At 38.6% G+C, this 27943-nt stretch overlaps 1 protein-coding gene across 2 annotated transcripts; it reads right to left on the bottom strand.

Moving 5' to 3' along the window:
- Positions 1-1662: 1662 nt before the first annotated feature.
- LOC124170685 (tripartite motif-containing protein 2-like) lies at positions 1663-27943 on the bottom strand. 2 transcript variants are annotated; one of them, XM_046549586.1, is made up of 9 exons: positions 27787-27943; positions 27569-27710; positions 24220-24329; positions 23607-23866; positions 20290-20490; positions 15579-15707; positions 13255-13341; positions 6902-8306; positions 1663-6303 (listed from the first exon to the last, which is right to left on the bottom strand). In XM_046549586.1, the coding sequence occupies exons 3-9, from the start codon at positions 24305-24307 to the stop codon at positions 6026-6028; spliced, it is 2448 nt and encodes an 815-aa protein (XP_046405542.1). In that variant the 5' UTR covers positions 24308-24329; positions 27569-27710; positions 27787-27943; the 3' UTR covers positions 1663-6025. The 2 variants fall into 2 exon arrangements, with proteins under 2 accessions (XP_046405542.1, XP_046405541.1); XM_046549585.1 differs by having other exon boundaries at positions 27569-27665.

Genomic DNA, 27943 nt, shown 5'->3' with positions numbered 1-27943 from the left:
TCAAGTACTTCTCAAAAAGTGGGCCAAAGGGGACAAGGGATTGAAACTCCCCCTAAACATTTGGAACAAGTACACCCCCTGCACGTGCATTCCCCCAATCCAAATGAAGACCCCTCCCAGAAACTTTTCCCTCGATATTGCCTCGTCTACTTCCAGTGCTGTACAAATCAATCTGATTGGGGTGCTCCTCACGTACTCTCACCACATATTCCTCTCACTTTCAGGGCCGCTTTTATAATGTCTGGTTAAAATTTTCCGGAGCATGAAAACTGGAGTTCATCTCATTTCTTCGTTCTTGGAGTTCAAACTCATCCTTGCATTGGAGATCATGAGTTTAACTGAATGTTATTTTGAACTACTTTTACTTACTGTAACTTACTAACATTCTCCAGCTATGGTTTTGCCTGTACCAAGCTCCAGTTAAGGCTAACCAGACATAAGGGCGTACCCAGGATCAAAACTGGGGGGGGGGGGAGCAATCTATGGTCGTTCAAGTTGTTGGTAAGATCTAAGAATGGAAAAGGTGAATGAAGTCAACATTTTAAGGAAGCTGTAACAGCTCTTTATTAGTTTTTATCATTATTTACTTGAAAAAGTATTATTTTCCTATAAGACATCTGTGATTTTTGCATCTAGGGGGGCAGCTGCCCCCTCCTGCCCCTCACTGGGTACTCCCATGACCCGACATTATAAAACTGGCCCTTAGTCTATCAGATTTTTGCTAAATGAATGCTGAAAATTGTAAACAGCAGAAAGTTGGCACCTAAGAGTAGCACCTCAGTCCTCACCTCATAATTTTAGTGTCACACCCCCATTAGTAAACATTGCTAAAATTTAGTCACCTGTGGCAATTATGGCTAAGGCTCAACACGTTAAGGCTGACAGCCTTTTGAAACCAAAACGAATAACTTTATCAATGCTGCATCGTGATTTTAACTGGATCATGGTTTAATATGCACAATTTCAAAAGCTGAGCCTTATAACTTTGCCGAGTATGAGTTTTCAATTTTGAGCCCCTACTTTTTATAGGCAAAGAGAGAAATTTTTGCCATGAGCACGTGGCCACAGTAAGTGTGACTTCCACATGCTCTTGACAGTAGAAACAGGAGAAATCAGCTGAGATATCTAGAAATTACAAATTGATTTTACACTACCATCTATTGTCCTCAGAATCTATCTCTAACCCCAAATTATACAGCTGTAAAACAAACTAGAACTCTTGATAGCCTTGAGAGAGAGAGAGAGAGAGAGAGCAGAGTGAGAGGAGACCCGTATGTACTGGACTTGAGATATCTGCAGGCAAGGGCCTAGACACATTGACACACCAGTTCCTGCAAGATCATCAAAGTAAAGCAATATTGGGCTCAGATTTAAGTTGGATGGGTGACCATTCATAAATTTATGGTGTTGCTGTTGGCGATTGGCAGGGCCCATAAACATGGCACAATGAACCAAGAAAGGTCCAATAGCTGAGGCTCTCAGCGAAGGCTACCCCAACCATGCAATCTAATCAAATCTGGAATATCCGCTCTTATAGAATGGCTATCTATCTGTATGCATGACTTTTAAACAATGATTCTAATGCTGAACTTATATAGTAATATGATCAGTTCATTCATTAATGGAAGTTGAGATCTCCACAATTAAAAGATAATCAAAAACTAATTTTCATTCATATATTTATTTCAAAGTTGAAAGCAACTTCCATGGAGCTGATTTTACAATTGAATAAATTACCTTAAATTAGGATGATACAGCACCTATGGTTTACTTAAATTTTAACAAGTTATATACAAAAAATCATTACAATACCAACATGCTTTTCAGCTCTTGGTAATACTGCTACTACAGAGCAATTATTTTGGATAGCAGAAAAGGACGACAATGAAGACAGTTCACGTCTTCAATTCCATGTCAGGTATGGATAACTCAGAAGGGGACTTTAAGCAACATGGATGCGAGGGAAACAAGGGAGGAAAATGTCAAAAATTCACAGAGAGCAAGAAATAATCGAAAATAAAATTCAGAGAGTTTTCTGACTAGGTTGTGGCATGTGTGTGCCTCCGATCTAGAAATCACTGGTAAATCAAGTAATGATTTGGAATTTTTTGACAGCATAGCCACATCTTCATGCACAAAAGCTTGCATTATGCATTAGTAAACTGTATACATTAATTCTATCCAATAAATAAATCAACAATTGTCACTTTACAGTTTCACTGTCCACACATTTCACACATACACAACTTAACTGTGAACAAACATTAAACATATGTACTTCAAATATGTACATAGCAAGCAAATCTAATAAACACCATCAAAGCAACAATGAATATAAATTGGCACAAGTTATCTGATTTCCTCTGTCATCAATCATAATATTGGTCTAGTTCAATAAATCTCACAAAAGAAAAAATCAAAGCACACAGATAATTATAGTATATCTTTCCTAAGATATGATCACTCTTCTTGGCCTTAAGTGCAAAAAATGACAAGAATGACCATGAATGTTTATTGGAATACAAGAAAATCCTCTAATTCTTCCTTTTAAGAAATGCTGTCTCCTCCAAAGAAATCCACATACACCTTTTGTGACGCAAATTGACCATTGTTCATGTCCAAGTTGATCTACAGATATCAAAAATGAAATTTCAGCAGCATTGCCCATTACGTGAATCCTGAAACTCGCCTTCAAATTCAATTAAGTTTTACATCAGGCTGGAGAACTGTTAAAGATAAGGAATGGCAACAAATATGTTCATAATTTTTTCCCTAAACATATTCATGTTCATCTATAAACTATGGAAAATATAGTAACACCCTGATTTGAGGATCAATTTCACACAAGTAACCTAATAACCATTCAAAATGAATGTCTGAAATCATCATCATGGTGATATTATCAGAGGAACAAAAATATCTCAATGATAACACCTAAGTTATAAAAATCAATCAATGAATAACAGCACAAGAGTGGACTGTCTTGAGCCATGCTTAACACTGATAATTCCTCATTTACGCAGCACTCTACAGGGAAAACTTCAGGAAGCGACATTTCAGTTTTTTTATTGCTCACCAGCAACTTTCACCACACCTATAATACCCTCACAAGAGAGCTACAGCCCTAGAAATGCAATTGAGGATGAGTGACAATAAATGGTTTCAGTAATTGCTTGTTTCAAAAATATGTTAAGCCATCAAGTTCTGCTTGTCTGCACCGAGCCAATTCTGAAAATCAAGGCTTAAAAAGATGTACAGAAAATTATAAGAGAGAGAATACTTTTCTACTCCTAAGAAAATGGGATTAACTCCTAATGACAAACAAATAGCTACATAAATGGAAATTAAGTACAATAATGAATACTGGATCATACCACTCCATCAAGGAAAAATTATTTATGCACATGCCATCGGTTGAATCTAAGCAAATATTTAAGGATGACATGAATGCAGCATTACACTCAAAATGAGTGTCATTCAGGCCTTGCCACCAACTACTCACAACAAAGCATAATTTGACCGAAATCTCTGTACCCTGTGTTTCCCAAATTGGACACCAAGCTGTAGCATATGCTGGCAAGGACTGAAATTAGACCTACTCATTATTATTCACAAGATATGCAAATGTACCTTGTCCCAAAGCAACCATAAATATGCATATGTGACATTTATGTTCCCATCAGCACCTTTCAATCAAAAGTGTACAGCTGTAAAAAGTGATACAGAGTAAGGCAGGCATATCTTCAACTAGTAAAATTGAGCAATTTCATGAGCTATCATTAGTAATGGTCAGCATAGATCAAAACCAAATCAGGTTCAAAACATAATGTAATTCCAGCGATTATCATTACATTCATTTGTCAAATAATGTATTAAAATATTCTCAGACAGTCTAAAATTGGACAAAGAAAACTTTCAACAGACCAATACTTAAATGCTTCATTGGAAAGGCTCAGACTTACCCTTAATATCTCTCTTGGCAGGAGTCTAGTGAGGGACTCTGGCTCACAAAATACAAAGAGCACATTTTATCATTACAGGCACACAGAAAGCATGTCAATTCAGATACATGATTCAGTCAGACATCCCCAATTCCATGAGACAACTTCTTGTGTCAAAGCGCTTGCAGAATGACACACTTATCCAAAAAATACAATCCTCACAGCCTAGGTTTCCACACAATGCAATTAAATCAAGTGCAAAAACATCAAAGAGGCTCAGCATACAGTGGTGTGATACAATTTTCAATCACTAGCATCACTAATGAAACACACAGATTATTCAACTTGAAAAAATACTCTCCAAGTTTCACCATCCATTCTGAGTGAATATCATTGGTGCACTTCCAGGAAAATTCTATTTCTACCTACCTTGTGTATCCCTCACAAAATTGATCCATTATCACCCTATGACTCCACCCAGTTCCTGACAATTCAAGATTTTTTCCATGGTAAAACAAATTTTGAAAAATTGGCAAGGTAAAAAAACAAGACACTAAATACCGAAAATGTATAAAATTCCCTGAGGATACAAGAACTCTTCAAGAAACTTATTATCATTTGCCATTCATTTATGTAAACAATTTGCTGTAAAATATTAAGGATTATTGCTCTGAATGGATAAAATCCTTCACTGAGATCCCAGAATGCACATTATTCCATTTCAAAATTGTGTCACCTTAATAATCTTGAATTTTGAGATGAAATAAGAACAGTACCTACTAGCAATAAGCATCGGTGAAAAAATAAATGGATATTTCACCTCAAAATACGCATGCCCTCCTGGGGGTGCCCATCCATTCATATCTTTCAAGGAATTAATCGAGAATGTATTTAATATCAGCCCAAGAGCTCAAAAGGACAATGTGTTTCAGATATTGCCTAAGAGTTGCATCTTTGCAGACTTCCCAGCCAAGCGCATCCTCCTTTTTGGTAACTTTAAGTCTTGTAAGAGACACACATGGACACAAAAAAATTGCGTGTAGATGTAAGAAGCAGACAGAGGATGAGAGACTGATCTTATGAACTAATTATGATTTGAGGGCAAATGATTGTGAATGGGTTAGGAAGAATAATGGCTATCACAGAAGTTCCCCAACACTAAGTTTTGGAGACAGAAGTTTTTTTCTGAAATAAACTTGCCCTTTATTTCTCCTACACACTAAGAATACATTGAAATTTTGTAGGTATGGGTTGAGTTGGTTCTTCGGTTCTCGATTCTACCAGTTCTTGAGCTCAGAAAAGGATTCAAACCAAAGCTAAATAGAATCTGCACAGAAGTAATTTGTGGAAAACTCCATTTGAAAAATTTTCTAGAATACAATCAACATTACATAAATAAGAGTGATGCTATGGATTCAATCACTTTTGAGTTAACTTGAAGTATTATTGAGGCACTAATAAATATAAGCTGACGATGAAAACCATTGAAAGATTTTGAAAATAATTCAATTAATATGAAACATTTGACTAGGAACTGGGACCAAGAACCAACACTAGGAACCAAACTCAGGACTGGAAGAGACAAAACAGAGGAATCAACTCATCATTAAAATTTGGCAATTCAATCCTGACCACCAAGCTCAGTGCTTGCACAGCATGACACTACGAACCATAAATTAGAACAAAAAGACAATGATTCCATCACTTTCACATAAACTTGGTATTGAAATCCCATTTTACCAATTATAACCAGGTTTTCATGCCTAGGCTGAAAATTTGAGAGAGAGATGAAGAACCTTGATATTGTTTCCATTGCATTTAAATTCTTCAAATACTTGCATATAAAACTTGTGGTCAGATTGCATATAGAATATTCAACAAAATGTACTGAATAAGAAATAAATAGGTCAATTCCTCTCAGTCTGCTGAATGCTGCAGTTTCTCTAAATAAATAGGATGGAAATAGAGGATGACAGATGATATCAGCCAAGACAGAGCAGCAGCTGAAAATAAATGTGAGCTCAATTATAAATAATAATACCTAATTTCCTAATCTCCTGGAATGCACAGTTTGATTGGCAGCACTACCAATACTGGTACTTCTTCACACAGTCATTGCCTAGGTCCACAATAAAAGCATGGCAGTCAGTCGTCACAGCGACTGCACTTGGTCGCCGTAGGCGTGATCCGTGCGAGTCCACGGTTGAGAGCAAAGGATCACGTGCCACTCCCCTAGATATCCGCCCACACTCAGACTCCTTCCCCAATGAGATCACTTGCAATTCATGCCGAGACTTATCCGAATGTATGGCAAGAAGACGGCCCCCTGGATCAACCGTGGCAGCTCCATATTTCCCTCGTCCTGAATCGCAAAAGAAACGACCAGCCGTTAGAGAACTTATACTGCCATGAACCTTAATAAACAGTAAAATTTGAAGCATTGAGATCTCAAGCACATGTGCTTACAATGGAATTTTAGAGATTAATGCCAAAATAGCTGAAATAAATAAGTTCTTACAAAGAAGAATATCTAACAAAAGAACTTATCATGTATTCATGGTGAAACAAAACACAGTACTATTCCACAAACTTTTATTTTAACAGCCTAGGAGTCCGGCAGCCGAAGAGAAGTTTGTGGAATAGTACTGTGTTTTGTTTCACCATGAATATTTCATCGTTCCACCAAGTAACGCCCAAATCAGTTGATTTTATTACTTATCATGTACTTTATATCAAAATAAATCACAATATGTATACTGAATGCAACCACAATAAAATTGGAATTTCAAAACTCTGCATTGAATCTATTTGTAATTTGGTACAAAAATTGTTAAAAAAATGTTTTTGATTAAGCTTCAAATTTCATTCATTTGATAGATATCATGAAAACGGAAGGGAAATTGGAATAATTAAAACAAGATGATTAAACAGATTCACAACTAAACAAACGAAGTACTCACCATGCGCTTCCACCTCTCGAAGATATTCCCCTGAGCTGGAAAACACCTGGATTCTAGAATCGGACACAATTATTTCATCAGCCGGACCGATGGCCACAGATGAGATCAAGCCAAAATGCCCTTTACTCCTCTCCCCTGCACTCACACCCCCACCACACGCTGCTGCTCCTGACCTGCCATGACTGGCTCGACTCGACGTCGCTGCTCCGTGAGCACGACTTGGTCCCACCTTCTCCAAGTTATCATCGCTTGAGTTCTTGCCACCAATCACAAAGAGAACTTTACCCTCACAGTCAAATGCAATCACTGAGGCAGTTCCATTGTCAGCCACCAGAATGTGACCACGTGAGTCAACCGCAACCGCAACAGGCTCAACAAATGATGGGTACGAAAAAGAGCGAACAGTTTCACCATCTGATGTAATTTCTGAAATCACTTTTGTTCTCCAATTGACCAACACCAAGTTACATGGACTCCTCTTACCATTGGCTGCTTTGCCATTCTCTTGCTTCCTCACCAATGCCACACCCGTACAGCTACGGCCAGCCAAGTCCTCACACTCAATATGCCGAACAAACTCCAAATCTGTAGTTAAAACCTTAATTCGTGAGTTACCTGCATCTACTACATAGACAAGTCCACCTTCCACAGCATCGTGAGTGTCGTCGACGGCAACTGCAACCGGCTGATGGAAGCCATCCTTGCCTGAACCACGGCACCCAAATACAGCAACAGGGTTATTGTGTTCAGTTGCCTCAAAGCAAAGCGGACAGTCACGTATAGCACGGTCGAGGACAGAAACATGTAAAGAGTAACTACCAGCATAAGGGGGCCTAAAAGCTATAAGGTACGTTCCATTGCCAACATCCGATATCCGAACATCAAACTGTAGTTCAGTGGCATCGACTGCGTTCTCTCCATTCCCATTCCAGACTAACTTTGCAGTCAATGGATCACCCCCAGTTGTCCGAGGAATACCGTGATAGTCTACTGTATGCAAAGTAGCTATAACCTCCAGCCTTGCAATCATTGGAGCTGCAGCTTCACTATCCAAACTACTGCTCATCATTGGTCTTTGATTCTCCAGCACCAGGCTGCACAAACCAGGAAAGGTTGTGCTAGTTCTTACACTGCCAAAGCTATTCAAAAATGATTGAATCTCTGATAGACTGGTCTCCCTCTCACCCGCTACCTCTGAAGCAGCAGGAACAGTGGTGTTTCCATGGAAACGATGACTATCAGCACTTGATCGTCCATTCAATTTGAATTCACATGCTAAAAATGCATTCTCCCTAGGTTCACCTAGAGCACCCACCGAGTCCAACTTCTCACTAAGGCTGCTTATCTTTTGAGTTATATTGCGCACTTCCACCTGATACTGCAATCCATCACACTCATGCTCCACCTGCACACACAAGAGGAAATTTCAAGAATTAATACTAATCAAAACAGATTCATTTTCACTGATTACTGTTAACTTAAAAATACAGACACTTAAGTGATGGTGCAAAATTTCCCATGCAGGAAAAATCATTTGCTCTGACTGGGATTCAAAGGCAGATCTCATGAACTCTAACCCAGAGCCAGCCATCTTGACCACTTAAGCTACCAATGCAACTTCCTTCCACTTATGCAAACAATGAGGATTTTGATGACTTTGGAGGAAATGGTACTATACAGGGTGTCCCATTTATCTTGACCACCCCCAATAACTTTTTGTCCAGATGGAAATCCAAAAATGTGTAAAGCAAATGTTCATAAGCCATCAGGGGGACATTAATCAGCATGACTGCCTTCCTTGTAGCTTTGTTATTTACAAAGATATGAACAGCGGTATGTCTCTTTTAAATGGCACCCTATATTTTTTATGAATAACTGGTGGAGTAGTTCCAATACCCGCGTACCTGCACTAAGTGCTATTGAGTCAATCATTTTTCATAACACTGTGTTTATGTTAATGGTCCACTGAGGTACATTTTTGAATAAGTCTTTAGGAGAGGAAATGAATTGCTGAATAAAAAATATAGAGTGCCATTTTAAAACGACATACCGCTGTTCATATCTTTGTAAATAACAAAGCTACAAGGAAGGCAATCATGCCAATTAATGTTCCCCTGACGGCTAATGGACATTTGCTTGACACATTTTTGAATTTACATCTGGAAAAAAGGTTATTTCGGGTGGTCAAGATAAATGGGACACCCTATATACTGCCATACATAACATGACACGAAGCAGCATTTACCACTGATTAAGGGTGTACGTTAAGAGACCTACGTCAAACAAGAAGAAATTTATCCATCCACATTAACAAAAACAATAAAAGCTATACAGTGGGACCCACTTCTAATGAGCCTGCTTAAAACGAAGTCCCTGTTCTAACAAAATGAAAGCCATTCCCTATGAAAAACAGCCTTTCTGTCATGTAAAGCATTCTGCTTTTAACAAAGGCATACTGGAATGAGTCCCACTAATAACAATGTTGGTTTAGGAGAAAAATATACTCTATATTTTCAATCTGCGCTAAGTTGTTATGAAACAGTGTGAAATATCATATTCATTTTAAGATGCTGAGAGCTCTCACAATATCCAATTGTTTTTCCCACAAATGCAAGAGGAGAAATGAATCATAAGCACCGGAACTCCTTTTCTCAGACTACAAGAATATGCAAGCTCCTACCCCTGACATGGGCTGGGCAAAATCAATCCCCTTAATGCAACTCCAATCCCCTCTTGCTAGACTCTCCACACCCCCCATCGACCCTTCCCATCTTTACCAGTCTCTGGCAGTTTTCTTTTCCATCTAGTGCTGCATTACACAAGTGTGCAATCGTATAGATGGCCTTGTGATATTGATCACTATGAAAGACGATAAAAGAAGAAGAAAAGAGTCATGTTAAATACTAAATTAGAAATTTTTATGGACATAGACGATAAATTGAATAAGACCAGTGTCGCAAAAAAGGATGAGATATCACCCAGTACTTGATAAAATAAATTAAAAAATAGGAAGAAAATTGAAAAATCTAATGACCATATGACTTTAGGAGCTCATCAAAATAATCTGCCGCTCTAAATACAGCAGACTCCTGATTATCCGGCTGCGGTTTATCTGGGTTGCGGATTATCTGAGCATGACTTTCACTCTCGCTCAATTTTTTTCGCGGTCTTTCAAAAAAAAATCAGATGCAAAATCATTGGAATTACTGCATTAATGCGAGGATACACCGAGCTTATTATTTCCGTTGGAATCCCCTTCGTAAAACGGAAGCGATCGAGTGCTAGCAGCATTCACGGGAGCACCGTGTTCCTGTTTTCCAAGCCTCGCAGTGCGCAACCGCGCTCCGTGATCACAGATACACGTCGTGCAGCAGTTGCAACCCGGGCAACTTGTGCGAGACAAGACTAAGTGGGGTGGTGCCTGACAGTGTAGTTTCCAACGTCGAGCAGTGGTTTTGAAGCATTCGCGCCAACCACTTTTCTGTATCCGTGATCACACAGCCACGGGTGTGTGGTTTTCGAAACCAGGCCTTACATGGAGCATTAATAATACAAGTACAACCATGTTATCGCCACTAAAAAGACCGGGAACTGGCAAAGAAAGCTCTCATAGAGTCCGGGAAGCACTCTAAAATAACAGAATACCTGCATAAATAATAATATATTGTTTGTTATAGGTAAATTAAGAACATTGCAAGACATTAAAGGGAAAATTTGGGTTATCTGTGTTTTCCGATTATTCGTCTCTCCCCATCATAATCAGGAGCGTACTGTACGTGGATAGTGATGATCCTGTGCTTGTCTTCCCTGATAAAAAACTCAGAGCTTACAATATCCCTTTCCCCATGTCCAAGCATCAGCTTCATATTGCTTTTCCCCACATCCAAGGCAGTGTTGACTTTTCCAATCAGCCCACCTTCCCCTCTTTGTGTTACAACTCCTACTTTCCATCTTTCACTCCCTCCAGCAAATCACATCCCTTCTTCCTATGTTCACTTCCTTAAATTACCATACAAAGATTACGGATGCAGCTGGTCCCAATTTCTTTTTTTTTTTTCAGAGCAAAAATTTTTTTTTTTCTTTTTTCTCTGAATGTCTCGGAAAATCAAATAATTACGATTACAAGTTTCTATTAGAGTAATTATAAGGACCACCAATTTTTAGAACTACAACGGGTTGTAAAATATTCAAAATTTTCATAAGATAATTGTCATCTGATGATTACAAAAAAACGTGCAGTGACTGCAGAAGCAAAGACGATCTCTCGCCAACATTAACAAAAAATATTTCGACAGCTCTGTATTTGCATAGCCCAGTATTATCAAAGAAACCTGTTAAAGAGTTGAAGCTTAGTAGGCATCAGCCGCTGTGGCCTATTTAAAAGGTGTTTGGCTACCGCAGCGACCAATCGCTGCACAGGTTGCAGCACCACCAGTCAGGTTGTTCTGGAGCATGCGGATTCATCAAACACTACATTGCTACTTAACCACGCACCGTGGCTGCTCAGGTGTGACGAAACGAATGCAGCAACAAAAAGTAGATTGAAAATATAAAACAGTTTTAAAGAATTGCAGCTAATGTTCTCTTACAAAAGGGTATTTTAGGTTATGAAAGAAAACTGAAATATTCTCGTTTACACCATAAATTTGATGTGAAATTTTATGCATTGACGGAGCCAGATGAGCTAGTTCATCAGTTTCTTCTACATATAGGAGGAGAGGACCCTGATGCTGGCAGTGTTGGATATAGGGACAATGGGGCAAATTGTGAAGGTGGTCCTGGGCTTTACCTCAATCCCTGTTTCAGGAAATACCATAGAGATTGTATTCAACATATTTTGTATATTTTAAATATTGTACTTACTGAATATATTGTGGTACATGTGCATATCTTACAAGGGCTTTGTAGAAATTACTCCTGAATTGTACTGAGCCATATGTATATTTATGTGAATAATGTGGATGAAATTATAAAGGTTTCAGCTAGCATTTCATCTGTTTCCTTCAACTAATGCCGAATCCTTTGATTAACTTTTGTGGAAAATGTTTTAAGTACTTGTAAATCAATGAAACAGCCATGGAAATCAATTCATTCTCATACATAACAGCAACATATTTTATCGTTAGTCCAGTATAAGTTACGCTCACCAAAAAAACTTTGTTTCATTTGTTCTGGAACGCGTCATCATATGTTGATTTCATATCTCAGAGCAGTGTGGCCCTATAGCAAAGTCATACTTTTACTTATGATTTACTTATGATGAAGTGACAAAGCAACACAAATATCTTACTGCCAACTTTGTGAACATTTGCACTTATCCTGAAGTGTAGTCAACACGCTCATTTTTTAAGCCTGGCAAGAGTGAAATATGTACGGAGAACGTTAACTGACATGGTGCCAATTTTTGCAAAAATAATTAAAACTTTTCCTCAAATCATATACAAACATGCATAAGGAACTGTACTAAACACAAACTAAGTAAAAAAGAATTTTTTTTAATCGGCCGATTCTGATGACTTTCATGAAAATTGGGCTCGTATCGTATGTGTTAACTCATGTGATTGTACTTTTTCCACTCTTTATTCCAGTTTTATAGTACTTATCTGCAAGTGGCACACATTTTGAAATGAGACACACAGTGCAAAGGACTGAAAAAGGGCAAACCTGGCTGTAAGTATTCTTCAAGTATAAAGGGGTAAAAACTGGATGAGCGGTGACAAGTCATGGATTCAAATATTACCTGCTGTACTCGAGCAGTACTGCATTTTGGCAAAGAGGAACGGGAGGGAGCGATCATCTTCAGCCTCTATGAAGTCATCATCACCTCTGATAGCCATTGTTACCACAGTGGATTGCAAACTGCAACATTTTTACTCGTGGTAACTAACTCACCCCATCTAACATTCATTGTCGTTCATTGATATATAATACATACTGGTCACCATCATATGCATTTACAGGTATTTCAACAGGCAATAAGTGCTCTTTCAAGCAAAATTGCTGCTTAAAATTGCCAATCAATAGTATCAGCTTAAATTATTGCACTCCAAGAATAATATCAACAAGATGCAAAAGAAAACTATGGAGTACCTTGAAAATACAAAATCCACAGGCATTAATTTTGGTGCTCCTCTAATTTCAGATGGTCACTAAAGTAAGTGATGAGGCACAGAGCAGAAAAACAATTCCAAGTAAAAGCATACAAATTCATCACAGACCCCTTGGCATTCTTTGTATATAGCAAATGAATGAGCGTGGAGCTGAAAGGGGTTTCACTTCATTTCGTGACGACACACCAATAATATAAATTCCTGAAATAGTATTTTACCATCACACTCTTTACTTTTCCTTACTTTATTTTTTTCTGCCTCCACCAAAGCTAGCTGCTCTTCCAAAACACCTCGTTTACTTTCTTGAACCCTGCGTATTGAAGAAATGACCTGCAAAAAAATCTCAAGTTAAACATATGAGAGCAGTAAAGAATCAATGTAAAATTTTTTTATAACTAATTCAACTTCCATTTCAAATGAGATGTTAAAAAGTAAACTCATGCGCCCATTCAATTCTTGAAAAATTTTATTTTCACTATTTATTTTATGAGCAAGAAAACAGTATTCACTCATATGACAAAATAAATTTCGAGGAATACGAGAAGAAAATTTGATTTCTGTAGGTTATATGAAAATTCAATCTTAAAAAAGGTAATTCATTAATGATTAATATGCATTACCTCATCAACAATTGAACAAATTAAAATTAAAATCCGTGAGTGCATACAGCTGCACTGAGTGATCACTGAGCAAGTGAGCAGATGATATCATCAGTTTAAAAATTATTAGTCTAGTAATTAAATATGCAAAACTATGTAATTTTTCAGTAAATTTTCCAAAAAAATATATATTATTTTATATCATGTATGTACTATCATTTTCAATAGTACATGGCATCATTTTTTAACGGGAAGATTTTTAACGGCTCATTTGGTCACTACTTTGCTGGGGTGACAGAAAACAAAACATTGGCAAAATTCTAGAAAATATTCCGTTAAAGATAGATATTCTGCAGTTCATAATTCCGGATTAACGATCACCTACCACAATTACAATTAATATCTAATAAACAGCATTGCTCATTATTAAAACTTATTATTCTCTATTGGCATATCTATGCAGTGGCCACTATTGGTGGGGGGACCAGGGGATAGATCCCCACCCAGAGCCTCAGAGAAATTTTAAAAAATTTTAAACTATTGTCAAGTTTTGACATATAAAAACTGCATCTGCTTAAAGTTAAATTTTAGTGCAAAACTAATGTAAAATGTATTTCCAAGAATATCATTTTTTATTTTCCTGGGTTCCCGTTGGGGTCGCCCCCTAGGCCCCCTCATCTCCTCCAAAGCATATTCCTAGTACCCAACTGTATCCTGGACATTCAACTGTAACATTGGACTGGAAAAATGCATTTCGTAACCGAGGTCATCGTGCAAGTGAAGTTTCATAACAGAGGTTGGAAATACATGGGTTCATATGGGGTTCTTCATGGGACCAAAAAAAATAGGTGCATAAGTGAGGTCATCGTATAACTGAAGGTAGCATATCTGAGGTTCTACTGCATAACCTTTCACACCATTGTCGTCTTTAGACCCCAATAGTCGTAATTCTTCTTGTTTTTAATTCTCACAGAATAGCCTTCCTTTCCCTCTGTTATAAAGAGTTATCCAGTCCAAGCTTACATCCTGGTCTGCCCTTTCCTTGTTTACTAAGAAGGAACAGCCTGTCTTATTCAAGCAGTATCATCTCTAAAACATTGACATGGGCAACGTTGAATAGACCATCGAGGGCTGACACGAATTTTAACTGGTTTTCCAACTTGGAACATAGGCTTTCGCAGTGAGATTCATTGATGTCAACGGCTTTCGGGTGCAGCTGGGATTTGCGCGATGTCAGGCAAGCTTTCGCAGCTATTGCGGGTCGCATCATGAGGCGATGAATGATGATGCAACCTGCAATGGACGCAAAAGCTTGCATGACATCGCGTAAGATGCAGCTGCACTCAAAAGCCATCAAAATCAATGGTTTTCCAAATACGACTGAATTCTTCATCCTGACTTTTGCAATAACCACCACTCCTGGTAGAGACTTTCCAACTTTCCGATCCTGTGCTGAAATCTCCAAGTCAGTATCCACACTTTCTTCCAAAAAACTTCCAATTCTTTCAATGGAAGACTAGAACTCGAATGGATGACTAAAACGGTGATTCCAAATATCACTCTAAAGATAGGATAAACCTCGCCACAGAGTGCGAAAGAAAACACTCCGAGGGCCCAAAGGGAGTATGGACGTTTTCCTCTAGCATTCCATTGGCTAACATTAATTCCAATTGGGATTTTCTCCTGCAGCTTGACTCCAGCTTCAGTAGCTCAGTTGCGTTCACGTCCATCCTCGTCGGCTCTTGGTGTCGTAAAGGAAAATATGCAGGTTCCTTATGAGCCAACCATCCAGGTTTTTACCGACCAAGCCCCATCAGTTAAGTGGGACTCATGAGTGTTTACATGTTATTGAAAATGATAGTGCATTAACTCACTTTTTTCATAATTTCCATCAATATTAAGGCATTTATCATACTGCATAATAAACTTATATCATCATTCATATATTCGAGTAAGCAATTGACAAACCTCTTGCCTTCGCTCCTCAGCCAAACGGATCACTTCATCAAAAGTGTGATTAGCATGTTCCACACAGCGCTCTGCACAAGTATTCAGCTTCCTCAGTTCATCAGACACAGCCTCTTGTGCTAAGCCTAACTGCAATGAGAAAAAAATACCTCATTGGCAGTTCCAAGATGATGGACGGTGCACATAAGGGGAATACATATATGTATCAACACAATAAAAGTACCTTAATTCACTTTTTTTCAGTTCACAGTGTTTTCCATAAAAAGTACCTTTCAATAAAATCAATTCCCATGAAGTTATCCAACTCAAGAGCAGTGATCATAACAAATGATAATTAGAGAAACATGAAAATTGTATTTAAGCAATAAATGAGATACTACCCTCGATACATGAGAATAAATGCAATATAGGCTCTATGATGGGACTATGGGCAAGGATAATGCCGTCATGAAAATAATCCACTCCAAGAAAGTACAGTGCAACCTCGATAAAACGACACCCCACGGTGCACCAATAAACACTCGTTATATCGAATTGTCGCTTTACCGGAGGTGACCTGTTGCCAACAGTTATACAGGAAAAGAGTGGTGCGGCGACAGATAAATTTCTATCTGATAAACGTAAGCATAAATCCATTAGAAAGGTGATGTTTTTTTTGCATCATTAAATTTCCTTACTCAAACAACGACTAATTGTTTGGTGTTTTCTTGGCCATGGTGTCTGCCATCAAATGCTTTCTCTTCATGCAGCTCATGGACGTGCAGGTATGCAGACGACTGCTTTCTGCCGCCCGAGGAACAAAAGAAGATCAAGTATTCGCGAATGCTAATGCCACAATATTTTCACCAAAATTAACTACTTATTTATCAAACGACAGTTTACCACATAAATTTGAGACAGAGCACTCCATTAACTTCATTTCTAACAAATCGCTAGCAATTACAGAGATTAAGGAGTCTTGATGTAAGTTTTTCCGGCGGTGACACCCTCGCTATGGCGAGAGTCATCACCAAAAGGGCCTCGTAAAAACGAATTTTTTAACATGCTTATTATAGGGTCGATCGACGGTGCATCGGCTATCTCTCGTAATAGCGGGGGTCTCGCTATAGCCCGTACTCGCTTTAACGAGGTTCCACTGTATGTAGTTAACATTTTATCAATTACACACGGTATACGCTGCCACCGCAGGGTCAAAAGAGGTCAAGAGAGTTACTAGAACAGACAACAATGGTGTCAGTGCCCACTTCTAGCTTGTCGATTGTAAAACCCTGTTACCTCCACCTCCTGACAGCCCAACTTACATTCCTCGTATAAAGTCAATCTCTCCAGCCTGTTCCTTCCGCCATACAGACCCCCCACATATTCCTTCCACCTTCTCTCAGCCTCTTCTCATTCGGTTAGCATCCTTCCATCTTTAGCATTAATTTTACATATGGTTGCCCGCTTTTTCCACCCAATAGCGACTTACTTCTCCTTCCTTCTCAAACTTTCCCATTTCCTCACTCTGTCTTTTCCCTTGTCCTTTTGGTATCACGCCGTAATCGATTACTTGGTTCCCAATACATTCTTTAACCCTGCTCTGTGCCCACGTCCTTCCACTTCCTTCTCTCCTTCATTTCTTTTATCATTGCCTCTGTAATCCACGCCTTCTTTATTCTTCTGTTAACATAGCCAATTGACTTTTACACTGCTTTGACAGTTTTAATATCATCCCACCCTTCCTCCATAGTCTGTGTATTTTTAATCTCCCAGGTACTATGGTAGACTCTCATTAATACAAACAATGTCATTACAAAATTCTTGTTTTTACGAAGCAAATCCTTGGTCCCGACGAAAAAACTATTCCAATCTATATTAATAGGAATGTTATTATGAAATTTTCGTTATTACGAAACTTGGTTCCCGTCCCGGGGGTAATAAAGTGAACTTAATTACGAAGTTCCACAGATAAGCAACGGCTTTTATACACTAACTAACGGTGTTTTATGACACTCTAATAGCATTTTCAATGGGGAATACATACTACGTTACGTCATGATCATTGCGCTATGTTTAAGTTCTCCTCATACACTAGGCCCAACAGCATCATCAGTTACATTTCTTTCTTCAGTAAGAGATACTTCAGTATCCTCGCAACATCATATAATTAGCTTCATTCCTGTGGAATCTTGGCGACCCACTCCTTACAGCTCGTAAATTACAATCACTATGTCCTCTCCTTACGAACATTCGATTAAAGAACTTTCAGAGATACAAACAGTCGAAAAATTCAAGCATGCCCGAAATTTCAACTTTGGCGGCTTTGGAGTTGGCCGATGTGACGCAGTGTGGTGTAAAGGAACTTGCACTTTGGGCACAGTCTGAAATAAGTGTCAATTAAATCCATTGCAACATCAGTAACTGTTCGGCAATATGCTCATTCTTCCTTTCTGCAGATAGGGCATTTTATTCGGCTCCATCCGCATCGCACCCACATCTAGATCAGTTTGTCTCAATACTGAGTTAACGCATTTGTAATGCAGTGTTGCATTCAGCAGGATAACCACACTTTTCGATGCCATGCATAGGTTTTTTCAATTTACAAACAAGCTCTCGGTACACATCTTGTTTGTATGTTGAAGACTTACTGTAATAGTACATAATTTAATTGCGTACATCATACTCTGAAGCTCTTCCGCAATGCGAGTATAAGTGCAGGATATTGAAAAGACATGGACTTTTGGCATGGTATACATTTGTTGCTACGATTCCTGAAAGAAAAGCTTTTATGAAGTTCATTATTACAAACCTCCGGTTTTTCAGTCCCGTGTACTTCATAATAATGAGAGTTTACTGTATTTTCCACTAGTTCCTCATATTCTCTCCTCATAGTCCCCTTCAGAGCTTCTACATTCCATTTCCTTGCTTTCCTAACTTTCATAAGTCTTTTGAATCTTGCCTAACATTTCATGAGCACTAGGTAGCGGTCTGAATCCACATCTGCTGTGGGGAAGCTGTGAGGAGATTTCCACACAATTTTTTAACCTCTGTCTTACCATGATATAGTCTATCAGATATCTCTCCATATCCCCTAGAATTTTCTATGTGTACCTCAGCCCTTTCTCATAATTGAACCAATCTCCTATTTTGTGTCCATCCCTCCCCTCTCCGCCTGAGGTGTCCTGTCACTACTGGGTTTTTCTCAACCAGATTTTCTCTAATTATTTCCTCGAGCTGTTCATATGCCTAATCTACATTCATTTACTAAAGTGCAGAATGAAGAAAGACATTAGACCCTGAAGAAAGTGAACAGAATTCAGTGCAGGAACCATTCAGAGCAAAAGAGACTGACCGAGGGGCTGTCCATCCAACGTACCACATTTTTGTAGCACAAAAATCTCTTGAGGCCACCCAAGTCCATCCGAGATCCCGACCACCAGCAGACTGAAATCTGACACTCCAGAAGGAGCTCAGTCCTCCTCCTGCACCATGCTTCTCTTCGCTCTCGAGTCCCCCCTTCCACACTAACAACTTCCCCTCCCATTCAAACTGCACCGACCACTCTCGGTCCCAATCCCACTGACCATTATAACAGAGCCCGTCCAATTATCCTTTCCCTTAGAGCAATTTTCATAATGATCAACGGAAAATCATCTGTAACTTTTGACAATTACAGCGTACTCCTGATTAACCAGGCTAATGATGAGGAGAGGCAGCACAAATACATAATCAGAAAACACGGGTGTACCAAACTTTCCATTCCAAAGATAAGGCAATATATTATCATTTACGCGCATAGTCTGTTAATTATGATTGCTTCCCAAACTCCTTGAGAGCTTTCTTCACCCGTGACCTTTTTAGCAGCAACTATGTGATTATACTCGCATTCCCCTTGCTCCATGTACTCCAGCAAACTGTCAACGCTGTCAAGCACTTGGCTATGACTCATGCAATCCCTACTTCCTTCATCTCTGCTTCCACTTCCCCTCTACTTTCACTTCTACTATTCCCTTCCCGTTTGACCTTGAGTAGATGCGGCATAAACATGCCCGCACATGTAATGAAATCTCTGGTTCCCTCGAGCTGTATTCAATACAATGCGAGGCCACTGCAATAAGTGCAAATCTGCGGTATGAAAAATACAATTCAAGATCCAAGATAGCATTTTTCTTAATTTACAATTAGTTAACCATATTAGTTTTTTAAATATAACTAAGATTTATTTTCCAAAACTCATCGTTTTTTGAAAAGCTAGAGAGCACTTAACTTGAAACATTCCTTGTCAGCAAATAAAATAATTCTGTTTCCCAAGGGAATTCTAATAGAAATAATAAGCCTGGTGTAGCCTTGCATTAAAATGTAATAATCATAGTGATTTTCCTTCTGATTTTATTTTTTATTGAGATCGCAGAAAACATGAACAGTTGGTGAAACTCATGCACAGATAATGCGCAACACGGACGATCCACAGCCGGATAATCGGGAGTCTGCTACATTCGCATGAAATGAAACATTTGATTAAGATCTAGAAACAAGATCTGGAACTGAGAACTGAGAACCAGGAACCCGACCGGAATCTGAACAAAAAAAAGAGGAACTTTCTTATCTCATACAATGTCTGATCAGAATGAGGTACATATTTGAAATAAAATAAATAAATCAGAAATAAATAACAAGATTATTTATAACAGGATTAGCAGCATTGAAAAAAATGTCTCGATTAACAACTTACTTTTGATATGCATTCATTTGCTTTGTACAGCAAAATCTCAGACATGCGCTTGATGGCAATGGAAAAAGGGATGACGGTGTGCTCACAGCTGCCACTGTTCGATGAAGAGCTCGCCCCATGAACACCAGCACTGAACCCACCACTTGTGTTAGTGCACTGAGTGCAAAACACAGTGTCACAAGTTTCACAGAACAGCAGTTCCTAAAATTAATTTCAAAAATTCAGCATTACAATTAACACACACAGACACACAAAAAGACCCAGTAATCACATCATACATGGGTACATCTGTTTACCAAAGTGGTCAATACCGGTATGGGAACAACTAGCATTTCACATTACTAAATAAAATTTTTTATAACATAAATTTCAAGTTAATAAATGCAGTTTTCCCAACAAAGCCATAGAGTGCATCCAATAACACATATATATGCAAAAGTGAGGTAATAAGAAAATATTTACAGCATTTCTTTGCAAGATATGTATTCAACAAATACTCAGTTCACTGAGGAAAACACGTTATCGAAGGTAAACTAATTGTACCTTCGATATTCAATTCATTAAATGTACTAACACCAGGGGTGCAGCTAGGAATTAAGGTTGGGGGGAGTTTAAGTGCAACTAATACTGGGGTGTGTGGGGGTATGGAATACCCACCAGGATAAGCGCTATGTGCGAGATTAATAAATCGCAGAATTTTAAGATAGATGGTTCAAAATGGTGAGTTTTACGGCTTTCTGAGGGATATTTTATTAGTCCTTACACTATTCTATTAGTAATATCAATCCTATTAAGCAAAAATTTAACTTAAAAGTTTCTCTGAGCTCTGGGGGGGTTTTTATCCCCAAAACCCCCCCTTGCTGCGCCACTGACTAGCACATTAATTAGTAACAATGATAACATATTCCTCATCTATAACTGAGACATATTTCTGATTCACATACTAATCCTTATGGTCATTACCACTATTATTCTCCTTTTCTCAATTAAAGACCAAACAGCATAATTCATTGCAATTAACTATTATTGAATGACAATGCTATGGAAACACCATAAGTGGTACGTCAATTGGCAGTAGCGGCTCTACTGGTGAAGTGCCACTTCAACTATATTTGATGGAATAACTGGTACATTGTCACATAATTTTGAATAATCAGGGATTTCAAATAGGTTTTTGACTTCTCTGTTGAAGCTTTCAAAGTCATTACAGCTGATAATCATGTTTTTCAGGTGTGCCCTACATATTTATTGGGATTGTTGCCCGATGGGACAACAGTGCACCTACCCGTGTGCATTAGGGCCATGATGTAGTTATTCTTTGCATAATATTATCCTACGTTTTCCAAGTCTTATTTTAGTATAAAATTACACCATTAAAACTCTGTAACCTGCATAAAAATCATAAATAACTTTTATGTGAAAACAAAGAGAATTCCATTTTACTTTTCCCTCAACTCTGCCTTCAATGGGGTTATGCATAAATTTCTCATTGGTCAATTGATAGGTCCTTACTGAGTGTCGATTGCTATCTCAATGATTTACTGACCACTCAATTCCAAGGAAAATAGGTAATCCTACATTAAGTCATCAGTAGTATAATTTCCCAGCAGCTAACATATCGCTGAAAATGTATCAAGGGTATCATGGTAAACTACTCCCTTTTAATACAGAAATCAATACCCGGCTCTTGAAGATGACAATTCTGCATGCTTCCCATAGGCTATGGCGCTAAGATGCGAGCTCCTTGCATTGGGGAGCTTCGTAGGGCAGTGGAGGCATTTGTAGAAATTTGTAGAGATAAAAGAGAGAAACGACAGATGTAATAGTCATTCCTCTCATCCATCCTCACCCACTTTCACCTGTCTCCACCCTTCCTCTCTTCATTCCCTCTCCCAAGGTCTCTCACTGCTCCCCTAGCACCCAACCCGACCACATTTCCCTGTAAACCCTCCCATCTACCCTTCCCAGCCTCCATCCTTGCCCCTCCTACCTTCAATTCATGTCTACGTCTTGCCTCCACCCTTTCCACTCGCTAAATTGGGTGCACTCAAGGGAGTGAGCGCTCACAGCGCTACTACATCAACTTTTGAATTTCCTTCTGAATGCGACCGCTGTGCAGCATTTTAGCACTCAGTCGTTTGTCAGAGCGGTCTTTATGGCCACTACTTGCCTGAGCACTAGTTGCTGATTGGCGGGAGCTCAATTACTAGTTCAAGGTGGCCAATGGTGTGTCGCTAGATGACTCAAAAACCCCTCCTTGGCACCCACTCCACTTTTTCCATCCAGAGAGGCTGAGAATATGCTACATAGGGGTCTGCTCCCATACAGAGAGCTCCGAGTACTCATTCCCCTCACATGTGCCCATTGTGAAACATATTATTGACATTACGAGACTGCCTGCGGGCAACCACGTTAGCTTCCTGAAAGAACCCATGAAACACCCACTTAGCCTCAACTACAAAAAGAAAACAACTGAAACAACATGACGTTATGCTCACCGTAAATACACTACTTGGCTTTCAGATACGGTGTAATGTTGATGATGATTTCAATTTTCATTTCATAAACATATTGAAGACTATCTTTGAAAAAGTGTTACTTTAGAGCTCAAAAAAATGTTCTATTGAACAATAAAAACTTTTAAATGTAAAATATCCCTTCATTTACTTCAAAATACCAATTTACTGCTAAAGCAGATGATTCAAGTCCACCAACGAGTTAGTGTTGTCAGTAAAGCCGTGTTACATTCTTACAGTATCATTTCACTGCTGGCACCCGTCCACCGCCTTAAATCCCTCCACTCACAGGTCATTTATTTTTCTCTAAGTTCCATGAAGCACCTTTTTATCAAACTTTACTGTGTTCATCTTTTGAGATATTCTGACCTCTTAAGTAGAATTACATTCTTTGTTTGTTATGAACAAGTGAATGTTCTAACTTTCATATTTTTTAGTGCCATTCAATAGTAAATCATTAATAAGTAACCGAAGCTATTCCAGAATGTGATTATTTAAATAAAATAGAGTGAACAAATGACGGAAGCAAGGAAGGCAGTTTTTTCTCAAAATTTCATTAAAGAAATTGCAAAGTTATTTATTGCAAACATCTCATATGTTTGGCCTCAACGACTTCGTAATAGCAAGAGTCTGTGGTAAAAACAAGTTCAAAGCTACTGAGAAAATGATCATGAATAAATTATGTGTTTTTCAATACGTAAACAACTTGGCTTCCTCTTCTTTTGCAACAGGCAATTGCTGCTCTGCTACAATATTTATTCACCTAACATGCCCAAGTACATATTACAAAATTAAACAAACCTGATTGATATGAACAGAGCACTTGGGTACAACCTCCCTTCGTTGGCGAGACATGAGATCCAGCAACTGATTGACGAGAAAAGATGGAGGCAAAGCACTGACTCCTCCCCTTGGGATGGGAATGAGCTCTCGACATATGGGACAGCGGAATGCACCTGTGTCTCTGGTCTGAGAGGCAGCAATGCGAGACAAACAGTGTAGACACACTGTATGTGAGCACTGCAGTAACTTTGGAGTGTGCTCCCCACCATCATACATGCCTAGAAGGATTTAAAGGAGACAAAAAATTCAAGACCAAACAAGCTAAAAACGTGCTCATCCCTTTTCATTTTCACTCAAAGATGCCTAAACAAGCATGAAAGCAAAACCAGATATGACAACAAATGCCCATAGAAATGGCTGTAAAGGCTGACCAGAAATTAGGTCGTCCTTCTGAAAAGGATATTTCATTGCCAAAGCATTACTTCATCACATGCCAGAGTAACATTCTGCTATGGCACCACATTGTGCAATCCTGCATCCACCATTCAAAACATGGTCACATTTGATTAGGAAGTATAATTATACACACAAGTACGAGTCTGTTGAAGATTAAAAAACTACTGTCACTTACACAAGCAAGTACCACAGGTGAGAAAACTCTCGTTGAAGTCCTCATAATTGATTGACACAGTTTCAACCAATGTACTGTTCATGCTCATAATACTTTATTCCCCTGTAGTTCTGCAAAATAAAAATAAAAATCAATGACGAATGACATACAATGGCCCATGGCTTCACCATCAAATTTCAATGTTTTTGTGATCATAAAATTTGCAGATCATAACAGACTAGATGCTTGCTCCCATGAAATTTTAGCATTCATCAGTATTCATCTTAGCCAAGATTTGCCTCCTCTGTCTGTCAGTGCCCTTACATTTTTTCCATTGATAAAAATATTAATAATAAAAATAATAATAATAGCTTTATTGGTCCAGGAAGATATGTTTGTACATATAAGACCCACCCGTAAATTAAGTATCCAATAAAATGACCATACAATTAATTGTCAAATAAAATAATTGGATATGAAATACATAATTTATCCTTTTACAAGAATTCGTCAACAGTATAAAAACATTTATCAAGAAAATATTATTTCAATGTTAATGTCAAACAATAGGTCTTAGTCCACTTTTAATTTCTCATGGCAACATATTAAACAATTTACAACCCACACACGAGATTGTAGATTGGCCCTTTGCCATACAAAGCAAGACGATGTAGACTGGTACCATAGTGATATTCATTTCGAATATAATAATTACAACCTAAGCTCACAGATGAGTTATGACCAACGAGTGGATCCACTGGGTTGCAGATGGCGGGTCGACTTCTAGATATGGAGATTAGCTGCGAGATAAGCAAGTCCACTCGTTTAATAGGCAGTCACGGACAAAAAGCGATGGCGTTCAGAGGGGGTATTGGTCTATCCTTGGGTAAGGTAGGCAATTTAAATGATACCGAAACCTGTGAAGACGCCGTGACGTGGTGACTGGAGGTCGCAGACAATTATTCTTCTCATCACCTGGGGGAGAGGCCAGCACCTCTTCTCCATATGTGCTAAGGGAGAGACCATCTTGGTCAGTATAGTGACACGCATTTCACCACAGGCTAGGAAACATTTATTATAATGGCTGAAGTACTGTGATGTGGAAGGTAAGGGGAAACCACATTATTGTCATGATGAGTCGTAAATACTCCACTCACTTTTATATCATGCAATGATAGAATTCTCTTGGGTAAAATATTCCTGAGGGAAACTAGTCCCCCATTTGGATCTCCGGGAGGAGACTACTCGAGATGGTACATCAGTCAAATGTGATAGAATGTTAAGGATAGGAACATGGAGCATTAGATCACTTCGTGCCTGAGATAGACAAGAAAATTTTAAGAAGAATATGCAAAGAATGAACCTCAACATATTACGTATCAGGGAAATAATGTGGCCTCAAGAAGGAGACCTTTGGACTGGAAGCTACAGAATGATGCAAACAGGATCACTGAATGGCAATGTTAGAATAGGGATAATGCTTAGAAAGAGCACCACAATTTGTGTGACAAGCAACCTGTTTAATGAAAGGATAGTAATGGTGAGGATAGAAACTATAGTCTGGCAGGCTAGAGTTGTCTGACTGAGAACCCTGCATAACTCCCTGGTTCGCAGCATAGCACTGACCCCCAAATGCACCTCATATTCTTGCCTAGTCATACAACGTTGTCACATGCATATAGAGCACCAAAAAATGCCTGAACCACCTAAACAAGGGATCCTTCCATTGGTCCTTGATGCCTCTCGTCCCTTGTGGCTCCTTTGTCCACCAAAGCCTTTTGTTAGCACATGGCGTGGGCATGTCCCTTTCTGACCTGGCAGCCACACCCCCTCCCGCAAACTAGACCTTTCTGCCCCTCATGAAAATCTTATCATTTTTAGTGACTGGCATGCTGTAGTCGGCAAAGGTCATGACTGAATGATATGTGAAAAATATGGATTACGAAATCAAAATGAAACCGGTTGAAGGCCACTATAATCCTGCACTGAGCACTGGCTAGTGACTGCCAGCAGATTATTCAAAAACTCCTTGTGAAGACGATACACTGGAAAATGCCAGGAGACAGTCGAGAATTCAAAATTGATTACATCCTCATGAAACAAAGATTCAGGAGCCCGGTGAAGGACAGCAAAAGCTACCCCATTTAATTACTCCTATTTGTTGAGAGCTTATTTTGACCATTGCTCCTTGTTACTAATTTCATCTTGAGCTGGTATAGCTACTTTGCATGACTGTTTTGTTAACTGATTGGTATCATCAGCATGCATAAAAAAATCGCTATTTAGAATTTTTGGTAGAACATTGATGTAAAGAAGAAATAGCAATGGCACCAGAATGGCACCATGGAATACCTATGATAGGTAAATGAAGTTTATTTTTATATTTCTATCAAATTTCAACGCATTGGGTTCTCTTTGTCAGGTTGAACCTAATTAGATCAAGAGCAATGCCTCTCAGACCATATGACTGTAATATGCTCAGAAGTATATCCTGATCTTCCGAATCATATGTTCTCCTAAGATCATAAAAGATGGAAAGAGTGTTGGGGTGACAATTCAGTCCAACAAGAACTGAGTCAACAACTTTATAGGAAGCAAATTCAGCAGATTATCCTTTCCTAACCTTTCCCTAGGGTAACAAAAACAGAGATAAAAAAGATAAAAAATTAATTATTCGCAAGCCAGCACAGAATGATAATTGCTATTTGGTGGTGACATAAGATAATATCCAAATATCCGTCCATTAATAATTATTGTACCTACAAGCGAACCATTGCGCTACACAGACAACGTAAGCACACCGCAGAAATTCTCTTCCAGATAATTGAGGCTTATCGCGGTCCAGGAATGCTTTATAATCGTGAAAATTGGGAGGGGCCTTAATGACTACAAATTTCGGTCCAGTAAAGTTTTTCTGCGTCTCCCGACACCCTTACTAAAGTGCAACGTTGTTAACCAATCGCACTTTCTGCCGTGGTAATTTCACGGCATTATTCATGATGGATAAGAGAAGATAATATAAGATTAAATTTAAAAATTAACTACTACAAGATCTCACGACCACAACCTAATACCAACCGAAGAAGACAACAACCGAACGTAGCTAATCGGCATAACATAAACATTCACGGTACCCTAAGTAATAAACTTTCCTCATCAGTGACAATTTACGTTCCCTTTACAATGTGAGGAAAATAAATAGCTAATTTATAAGAGGTCTTTTATAAAACATAACATAAATAAGAATGATGCTAATTAGAAACTTGTCACCGCTATCTGAAAAGGAGATTGCACCATGTATTAAAGAGTATTGTCGGTTCTACACTATTGTTCATGAATTGAATTTTTAAAATTACAGTTTTGTACTCACATGCACAGCAGCTAATCATCAGAGGGTCCACAGAAAGAACTCCATTTGTTTTACTAATATTCTATAGGCTGTTTTCATATCTTGGGATCACGATCAGCTGAAAGAGGAACCAAAACATTCACTACATCGAGTGAAATGCATGCTGAAAAAATGATAAAATTAGGGGAATTTTCCTCTAAGTAGAACGATTTCAGGCACGAAAAAATTTAAAATCCTACCAAATCGTTGCTGGCATTGGTTTCCTCATTTCTATCAATGTATGTTTGCTATTTAATTCGGCATTTCACGACAATACCAGGCTGGCGCTATCGCATACAGAGAATAGTAAGGTCGGATATGAATCCCGTTCTGTGTGCACTAGAGGTTCCTACAAGA

The sequence above is a fragment of the Ischnura elegans genome, chromosome X (assembly GCF_921293095.1).
Source record: "Ischnura elegans chromosome X, ioIscEleg1.1, whole genome shotgun sequence".
In the NCBI taxonomy this organism is placed as follows: domain Eukaryota; kingdom Metazoa; phylum Arthropoda; class Insecta; order Odonata; family Coenagrionidae; genus Ischnura; species Ischnura elegans.
This window is presented reverse-complemented; position numbering and strand designations above follow the sequence as displayed.

Coding starts and splice junctions, on each gene's coding strand:
- LOC124170685 (XM_046549586.1), bottom strand. CDS start 24,307: ATGAGCATGAACAGTACATTGGTTGAAACTGTGTCAATCAATTATGAG. Junction 20,491..23,606: donor GCTCTGTTCATATCAATCAG/GTTTGTTTAATT, acceptor AATTAATTTTAG/GAACTGCTGTTCTGTGAAAC. Junction 8,307..13,254: donor TGGAGGCAGAAAAAAATAAA/GTAAGGAAAAGT, acceptor TTGTGTGTGCAG/GTGGAGCATGAGTGTGATGG.